The sequence below is a fragment of the Spermophilus citellus genome (assembly GCF_964194105.1).
Source record: "Spermophilus citellus genome assembly, chromosome: 5".
In the NCBI taxonomy this organism is placed as follows: domain Eukaryota; kingdom Metazoa; phylum Chordata; class Mammalia; order Rodentia; family Sciuridae; genus Spermophilus; species Spermophilus citellus.
The window spans coordinates 117,621,215-117,631,080 of NC_138186.1; the positions used below are offsets into that span (position 1 = coordinate 117,621,215).

The 9,866-nt window shown below is 32.3% G+C and overlaps 1 protein-coding gene across 1 annotated transcript in view; it reads left to right on the plus strand.

The window, feature by feature from the left end:
• CDC40 (cell division cycle 40) overlaps positions 1-8,900 on the plus strand; it is a 47,092-nt gene extending 38,192 nt beyond the window's left edge. The window contains exons 14-16 of the mRNA XM_081294023.1: positions 4,389-4,465; positions 5,812-5,956; positions 7,031-8,900. Coding sequence (XP_081150149.1) covers positions 4,389-4,465; positions 5,812-5,956; positions 7,031-7,208 — 400 coding nt within the window. The 3' untranslated portion in view covers positions 7,209-8,900. The remainder of the gene's footprint in view (positions 1-4,388; positions 4,466-5,811; positions 5,957-7,030) is intronic.
• Positions 8,901-9,866: the final 966 nt, after the last annotated feature.

A 9,866-nucleotide genomic window follows, 5' to 3' on the forward strand; every position in this document is an offset into this window, starting at 1 on the left:
TTTGCAAAATAACTGGCTGATAAGAAGTAGGAGCCACAAATATATAGGCTATATTGGTTATGTAGGGATTATGCCTCAGAAGAAACTCAAAGAAAATACTCATTTCTCTGTTCCTTAAATGTCTATTTTATGATTATTCAATATTGAAAGTTGTCCCATATCATCATCCTTTTACAGATGTTTTAATTATAGAATATAATCAGACTATATTGGTTACTTTTGCATTCCTACGGGGGAAAAAATCATTTTTCTAAAGTCCAAAATACTGAAGCTAGTTTCATTGACTGTCATAGATCATGTTTTATAATTTAAGTATAAATATTATATTATAATTATAATTATAAATATTTTATATTTTATAACTTAATATAATTAAGTTGTAAAGAAATACATGATAATCTTTTGGTTAAAATGAATGTGTAGATGGAACCCAGCTTGTTTTTGTAGCCATTTATGAAGCATAATTCAACTATGATTATAGCCTTGCAAGGACTAGAAAGTGCATCTTTCTACCCTCAGAAGTTGTTACACTTAAGGAAAGTGGGAGTTTTGAATTTGATTTCCTTCTCAGTGTACATCCTTTTGGAGAGCTGAGCAGGCCCTAATCATTGTCAGGACAGTTTTAATAATTGAAGAATTAACAGTCCTCACCACTATCACATTTATCCAAGTTATTCCCAACTAGTAGAGTTGATTGTACTTTGTAGTTGCATATAGCATCACTCTTAAGGTCCATGGTATAAGACTGCCTCATAACTAAAGCTTTCTTACTTCAGAAATGATGTTTCTTATAGAGAATCTGGATATGAACACTAAGTTTTTTGCTTTTGTTTTCTTGAGAAAAAGGAAAAGAAGTTTTATTGCTTTGCTAGCAAAGAAGAAACACAGGGAATTCCTGTCCCAGAGGCTGTGATTCTGCCCATCAGGGGGGATAGGAGGTTATTAAAGAGGTGATTCAAAAGGAATCCTGTTTGGAGAGATTAGGTAGGCAAAATTAGGGAGGGGAAGATTAGGGAGGAGGAGATCAGGGGGAAGAAGATCAGAAAGAAGAGATCACATCAAGAAGAGATTTATTTTAAAAATAAGTCTCAGTGGCAGAATAGCAAGGGCTATATCTTCAAAGCATAAAGTGGACGACTGTCATATTTTCCCATTGTGAATTTCTTCATTCCATGTCTTTGGAAAAATGGGCAATGACATCTCCAAGCTGCAAAATTGAGGGAAGTGACCCAAAGTCTTTATTCTCTATTCTGTCCGGTGGGACATGGGCACTTAGGGTATTTAGCATCAGGGCAGTTCAGATATCCATGGTAGCCATTAGTGGGTGGCCGGAAAAGGCATACATAGAGCAGGGATCATACAATGACAACAGTAAATAAGATAGCAAAGCATTACTTTTTTTGTAAGCAATTAGCACAAAAGCAATTAGTATTTCAGACTCTGAAAACCATGAAGACAGTAACTCATTAAAGTGTAAGAGAAGATCTGACATGCCATTTGGACACCAAGTTTTACAGAAGTCATCTTAAATCATTTGCACAGTACTCTTTCTTTTTTTTAATATTTATTTTTTTAAATTATAGATGGACACAATATATTTTATTTTTATTTGGTGCTGAGGATCAAATCCAGTACCTCACGTATACTAGGCCAGTGCTCTACCTCTGAGCCACAACCCCAGCCCCAGTTCTCTTTCTTAAACATACATGTTTTATTTTATGTATGTTAACAGTTTGTTTATACTTAAACATTTAGATGTTTCTACCTTCAGATAACATTTCATTTCCCTTTTTAAATGTAGAGTGGTGTAAAACAAATTGGTAAATATTTAAATGTTAGTGTTTTATCCCTCTCTCTTAATACTGCTAAAAGTCATGATACTGTTTTGTTACAAATGATGATATCCTTGAGATTTTCAGTTAACCCTGACTTAATATAGTAGTCGTTGTTGTAATCATTAGTGCTGTTACATTTATGGAACCCTTTTTATATGCCAGTCACTATGCTAAGTGTTTTATTTGAACTCTGACTTAATGTACAATCTTATGAGATAGGTACGTTTTTTATTCCCATTTTCTGTAAAAGAAAACTGAAACAGTTTAATTGATTTGCCCAAGGTTATATAGGACAGGAAAAGGCCAGAATTCAAACTTGGGTTAAACTGATTCCAAAACTTGAGATCTTAGTTATATTATATTCCAAAACTCGAGTTCTTAATTATGTGGCTGAGCAGTTAGATGAATGAAGGAACTGATAGTGAATGTGAGGATCAGTCTTGTTACAAAGGCAAATAGAAAGCTGAGGATCCCCAGAAGTCTTATAGCCACCACCAAGAGTAATTACTAGTGATACTGGTGGCTTGCGTAGAAGGGAGGTCGTCATCTCCTCAAAGTGAGAGCTGACCCCAGGAAAATTAACCACACCAGGGCCTTTAGACAAGTGGTGCTTACCAAGCTTATCTTCCCTCTTCCTGCTTAGAGTAGCATAATGAGAAAAGAAAACAAATCAAAGGAACCTTGGCTTTCTTAAACAGCATAATCAGAAACTAAGACTATTATGTAGTTCTGAAGGAGAATTGGAGTTTATATTCAATATTCAGCAAATATGGCATTTTAACTCGATAAATGCATGAAATGTCATTGTCATGTTTTCTCCCAAAGGTATTTATTTCTGTAAAATACTTTTAAAAAGAAATTTTACAGAGGTTGATAAACACTGTTTATCTTTTATTTTTAAAATTTTGTAAACTTGTTACTTTTTTTTTATGAATACATTTCCAAACTGAAGATTATTTGAAGATGAGTTACTAGCTTATTATACTGCATTGCAGTATCTAATTAGAAAAGTGTTGTGTTTATTAAATTTAACTATGCCTAGCAGACATTTCTACTAGAAGTAATAAAGTCCACAGAGGAGTTCAGATTCAATTGTTGTTCTAAACTTTGTTGTACCAAGATTCCTTAAAATAAAGGTCCATTTTATTTTTTTGTTTATGTATAGTAAAACATTGATTAATATGAATCTGAAATACGGTCAATTTAACTTAGAAAATGCCCTCATTTTTCAATCCATGACATAAAATTTTTAGCAACTAATAATAAATATGAGGAGGGAAAATACGAATTCTTTTTTGACCAAGGCTTTTTTTTTTTAATTTTATTTATCTTTTTTTTAGTAGCTGTCAGATCTCACTGCTGCCTTAGAGGTCTGAGGATTAGTGATCTGACAGTGTTATTCCCCTTTTTATGCCTGGTATTTTTTTTTTCCCTCTAACCAAGAGACCTGAAGAGAAGTTTTCTCTAATCATTTGTTTCTTCTTTCAGATGGCTGTATAAATGGATAGAGAAAATTCTTACATGAAACAAAGTATCATTCTTCTTGTTATCAGTATCATTATTATTTTCTAGTTAATCAAAGTATTAGAACTTGAATTGTAACTTGGAATTGAAATTGCTATTTTGTGTTTGTTTTATTCATCAAATTACATTTCCTAGATATTACTCTGTAAAAAAAAAAATTCTTATTCTCATGAGAAACAACAGGATCAAAACTCCTTTTAGAATTATGATATATTTTTTTAATATTTTTTTAGACCTTGATGGACCTTTATTTTATTCATTTATTTATATGTGGTGCTGAGAATCAAACCCAGTGCCTTATGCATGCTAGGCAAGCACTTTGCCACTGAGCCACAACCCCAGCCGTGACATAATTTTTTATGAAGAATAGTAAAAATGAAAAAGTTAGAATTTTCAGTGGTTTTAAATTTAGGTGACTGGTTTTGCAAATTTGTTGGTTTTGTTTTATCCTTTGTATCACTCACATGAAATTTTTTGGTTTTGTTTTTAATGCTTTTTTTTTCCTACCATACCCTTTTGAAATGCTTAGCATATATTTTGAAAATAGTCTAGGTACCAAGCACTTAATCTCCCTAGACTTAGTCATTATTTCTAGATGGAATAGACCAGCACACGGATCCATATAGCTCTATCTGCTGTCTTTTTGCATTGCTGAGTTAAAAGAACATTCCTTGTAGGCTTGCACAGACATCTTGTTTTGACTTACCATAGTACATTTTATGATAAGTTATTAAATATCTTATAACAATTTTTTTTAAAAAAATATTAAGGTCAAAGTTGAATTTTCAGAGTTTGAAAATAAAATATTTCATGGAAAATCATTTATAAAGTAAAAAGCTTTAATAAGCAAAACAGTATCATTTTGTGATTTTCCTTCCTCCAGAAAGTTTAATGAAAAGATTTAATAAATATAACATTTCAAGAGTTTGCTTTTACTTTAATACTATATCTCCATTTCAGAGATAATTTTCCTGCTAAAGGTTTTATTGTCTTAACTACTTGTTCTGATATGCTATTTTAAAATTTTAGGGATATCCCTGTGGATTTCAAGTATATAGCAGAACCCAGTATGCATTCAATGCCTGCAGTGACTTTGTCTCCAAATGGTAAGTTCATACATAGAATGTGATCTTAAATGAGCTCCTAAAACAGGATAGTCTAATTGCTATATTCATAGGAACTTTGTCCATTCCCTCCTGGGGAAAATTTGTCTCAGTGTCATATAAGGAAATCTTTTCAATATTAGAAATAATTACTGGTTTTCATGTGTGAATCACCTCAGCCACTCTCATTTTGAAAAAATAAACAGTTTTCAGGTAACATTGAGCATCTAAGAATTCTATATGACTAGGGTTTTGTTGTTGTTGTTTTAATCTCCCAATAGAATCAGGTTCTTTAAATTATTTAATAAGCTCTTTGCTTTCAAGAGGATAGGGAATTTTGGTCTGAGTTACTCTAATGAGAATATCTTAGCAATTTATTAGGATTTTCTCAAGTAAAAATATAAAAAAGATCAATTATTTAGTACTGTTTCCTATTCAATAATCCATTGTCTTTTAAGTGAAATATAATTTGTGCTTCAGACATACTGAAAATATATTGATATGATTATAGCTCTACATGAGGATATTAAAGTAAAGGGTCTGAGATTTGGGGAACATCATCTTTGAAGCCACTGTTAACTCACATAACTACTGTAAGTGTAGAACAAGGTCATAGAGACAAAGAGTCTATTCCTCCATTGGTACATCTGCCACAGGCGGAGTGAAAATAGTTATTAAGTGCCCTATCATTCTTATGAGAAGAGCAACCTTAACTGGATCCTACTTTGGTAATCACAATATTATGTACTTTTCTTATCATGTTCGTAACCATCTTGAACAAGGTCAGGGTTAGAAACTTTTCTTAGTAATGTATATAAATGTATAAGACACAAGTAAATATTGTAGTTTAGGATTTAAGGGCTTTGAATCCTGGGTACAGAAAAGCACTTTTAAAAATAATTACTGTAATTTTGTTAATCGTATTTTTTGGAGCTGTTTATTTGATAATCAGGGATTTTCTTACCAGTGTGATCTTTCTTTATTTCATACTTGTCAGAAATAGGTTACATTTTTTCCTTGGTTCTGTTATCTGTAGCAACTACAAATTAATTTAACGTTATAAATTTAATTTGTTTCTATTAAAACTAAGCTTGGAACTTCTGTTTCCTTTTATTTAAAGAGTACTCAATGATAATAGGATCATAGGAGCAGAATTCATTACTTAACATATAAATAACTCTTAACAGTGACATATTTTTCACACTTAATGGATAACATGGTAAGTTTTTTTCTAGTATAATAAAGTATTTGGGAACAAAAAATAATAATGACAGCAAACATTTAAAATAAAGTTTTTATTTTAATTTTTTTAGTCTTTCTCTAAAATGTGTCATTTATTGACTTTACAGGGAAATGGCTAGCATGTCAATCAATGGACAACCAAATCTTAATTTTTGGAGCACAGAACAGATTCAGATTAAATAAGAAAAAAATTTTTAAGGGACATATGGTAGCAGGCTATGCTTGTCAAGTGGACTTTTCACCAGACATGAGGTAAGTTTAAATCTTCTGATTTATTCTCATGTTCAGATATATGAAACCTAAACTGTCATGTACAAGTAACAATACTTTAGAAATCATTTTCACATATTTAATTTTATGAGAATGTGTAATCTATCAAAATACCAGATAAAAAGGCAATAACAAGTTATGAAAATTATATTTTGCTTTACTTTAGGTTTTACTATAGGTTTTATCCTTATATTCCTTAGACTTGGTGCTGGGGATATAGCTCAGTTGTGCCTGTCTCTCATGCACAAAGCCCTGTGCTCAATCCCCACACTATTACTTAGGCCTGTGCCCTTTAACCACCTATAAATCCCTGTCTGTATCAACAATGCTTTATTTTCTCTTTGCTTTTCTAAGCTGGCTAGTCATACAATTACTGTATGACTATGATTGAGTGAATACCAGAAAATTAATTCTATATGATAATGTTGAAGGGAACAACTTTATTGTAGCTTATTTGCACTAAAAACTGAAATCCAGCTTTTGGATATTTCTAGATCACACTTGATTCTTGAAGCCTACGGTCTTGTTAAGAGTGAAATTCCACATTCCTTTCCCCATTCTTCATTAAAATATATAAAAAAGGTAGAGATAATTCAGAAATCCCTATAATTGTGCCTTAGATTTCTACCTGTGACTCAATCTTAGATTTATTCAAAGGATTTTGAAGATAGAAAGTAATTATGAAGATAGTAAAGTTCTCTGTGATAGAATGTGTCTAGTATGTTCACTGACTGTATGTGGAATTGGTTCTTCTACACTATTTTGACTGTTCAGAGACTGTTATGTGTCATTTATTATGGCCCCTGGGATTCCCAGTGTTCCCAGCTAAAAATAATTTTCTACTCTTTGATTGGTAGCTCATTAGGGAGGTATTTTTGTAGAAGTTCAAATTATAGACTGTGTCATGCTCTACCTTATTATTCTGAGTTTTGTATATTTACCATGATATTTTTATGTTAAATTTAAAAAAAATGAGATCTGCCTGTGTTCTTCATCCACTTTACCAGTTGAAGGTATTTGAAAAACAATAATTTTGAATTTTTCTTCCTGTTGCAGCTATGTGATCTCAGGAGATGGAAATGGAAAATTAAACATTTGGGACTGGAAGACCACAAAACTCTATAGCCGGTTTAAAGCTCATGATAAAGTGTGTATAGGTGCAGTGTGGCATCCTCATGAGACATCTAAGGTCATTACATGTGGCTGGGATGGTCTCATTAAATTGTGGGATTAATGGGATTAGTCCTGAAACTATCTAGGATCATTTTTGATCCAATGTCATATTTAACTATATTTAATTATTAAATGTGTTGGATGACAACTTGATTTATACATAATGTTTTCCTTATGAAGTTGACCCATTGTTTAAAAAAAGCTTTATAAATTTGCTTCATTTAATTTCATTGGCAACTTCATTTTGTTCTTTATAGATGTTATTTATACAAAGAATGACCGTTGACCATTCAATGAGTAGTTGTTGTTGGCAGGCAGTTGGGGTTTGTCCCCGTGGCATTACTGAAAAGATCTCTTTGAGGTCAAGAAAGAATCCCTAGTGGTTTGGGGATTCTAGGGGAAATAATGTAATTAATGACTCCAAAAGGTACCATATAATTACCTATTCAAAAGGGCAGTAAAGACCAGGGATGATATAATTTAATATGTGTCTGAAAGAAGAATAAAACCACCCACAATTACTGTTCCCATTATTTTCAGTGCGTCAAGTTCTAATCCTTTGGCTTCATGGGTTCCACTATTTTTTATGACATATGTTGCATATTTTTAGTTGTAGGTCACTAACCTTCTTTGACTGCAGCATTCCTCTAATTTTTAACAGTGTAAAATTAAAATCAGCTCAGAATTCTTTTCTGTACTTTCTAACTGATCAGTACAGACAGAGCTATTGTAAGCAAAGAGTTATATTATTTCTGAAGATAGAACTCAACAGAATGCACCAAGGCTTTGAATTTCATTACTATTCACTCTCAGTAAGGACCTGGCTACACTTCCAGAAATCAGGATCTCCTAAGGTCATTGTTTCACCAATGTTACTGCTAAAATCCTCCTTCTAGAATTTAAGGTATGAGGGCATATTCCAAAATGTCAATTTGTAATTTCTTTGAAGTCATGTTTTGTCTTTAAAATTATTCTGATTTTACATACAACCCAACTTTTTAAGATTGAAAAATACTAAACTTCTTTCAAAATCTTTGAAAAAAAATAATAATGCTACAAGGTGGCTAGACTTTACCAGTTTGAGAATAAGAATTTCAGATTATGAAATCAAGGTAGCCTCTGAAGTATAGTAGCTAATAGTACTTAAGTTTTTCAAGACTTTCTCCTGTTTTAAGTCTATATCAGAGATTGGTTATAGCTATGCAGAGTACTGACTTGGAGAGCAAAATCATGTTGAATGTTGATAACCTAGGAGCATTAAGCTAGGAGTCATGTGCATGCTCCTTTCCCTTAGAGAGCTTCCATTTTTAAATTTAAAAATATGACCAGGCTCTGTAGCCACATACAAATAAATTTCAAAGAAGAAAATAGTAAAAGAGGATAAAGATGAAGAAGGTATAGTTTTTGATATATATGCAGGCACACAAAGAGATAGAAGCACACTGCCTAGATCTTGCCGTTTTTGTATCTGCCCAGGAAGGGTGGCAAATAAGAGGAAAGAATTCAGACAAGACCTTCCCTTAGTCCCAATCACTGGTAAAACAAATGTGAATTATTGAAATGTGACGGGACAAAAAGAATTCATACATTTAAACTGTTATTCAGCACCAGTATCGTATATGTTACAAATCATAATTTCTTAATCTGGATTTATTCTATTGTTTTTTGACTGTTTCTAAACTAAGTAACTGTATATAAAAGTTTTCTCTTTTTTGAAAAGATCCTATTTTTGAATAAAACATTTTTTTGTAGACAGTGTGGTTGAAATGTTCTTTGTTAGTGTCCTTTTAAGTCTGAAGTCTGTTGAGACACCAGAGTAAACCATTTGAAGATTTAAATGCATAGTATAGAAAAAATATGATGCTTTAGTTGTGGGTGCAGTATACTTAGTAATATATTTATTCTAATTAAATGATAAAAATATAAGGCAGTAAGTACCCTTAGTGGTATGCTAGGTCATGGTTACACCCAATTTTAGTGTACACAAACAAATGGGGTTCTTTTCTAGCTTTAAAAACAAAAAAGTCTCAAGATTATTTTTTCACACCAGGATAGATTTCCTTCCCAAAAGTTAGAATAAAAGTGATGGTTTAGCAAAAGATGTAATTGAATGACATTCAAATATTGAAGCACAAGCTGGGGATATTTTGTCTTAAGGAGACAAATTTAAGATAAAGAACTGTGAGTACCATCAAACAGGCTTATTTCTGAGTAGAAACATGTAGTTTCTACTACATGTGGTTCTTGAGGACACATTGTAGGCCTGGCTGGTATCCTTAGCATGTTTATAAATTAAAACCTAAAAGAAAACAGTGAAGTCTTAAACCCTTGAATGGCAGCCATAAAGATCACACACCAGCAAGAAATTACAGAGGCTATCCTAGTGTGAACTGAGTCATCTGCATCGGAATCACCTGGGGATTGTGTTGCTACCCAGATTTAAAATTCAGAAGAAAGCAATAGATAGTTACAGGAGCCATGATGAATTCAGGTATGGGATAAAGTGGCATCCACGGCACAATATCACATCAGTAGTCTTAAATGTGGGTCTCAAGGTGAAACCTGGGTAACACTGATGCCATATTTCATCAGAGACACGTATTTTTAAATTTTTACATATTTGAATAGGACTACAGTTAAAATCAAGGCCAGCATTCCTAGTGAATCGTAAAATAATTAATTAAATACAGTATAAACAAAGCAAGTACTAAGGGTCCTG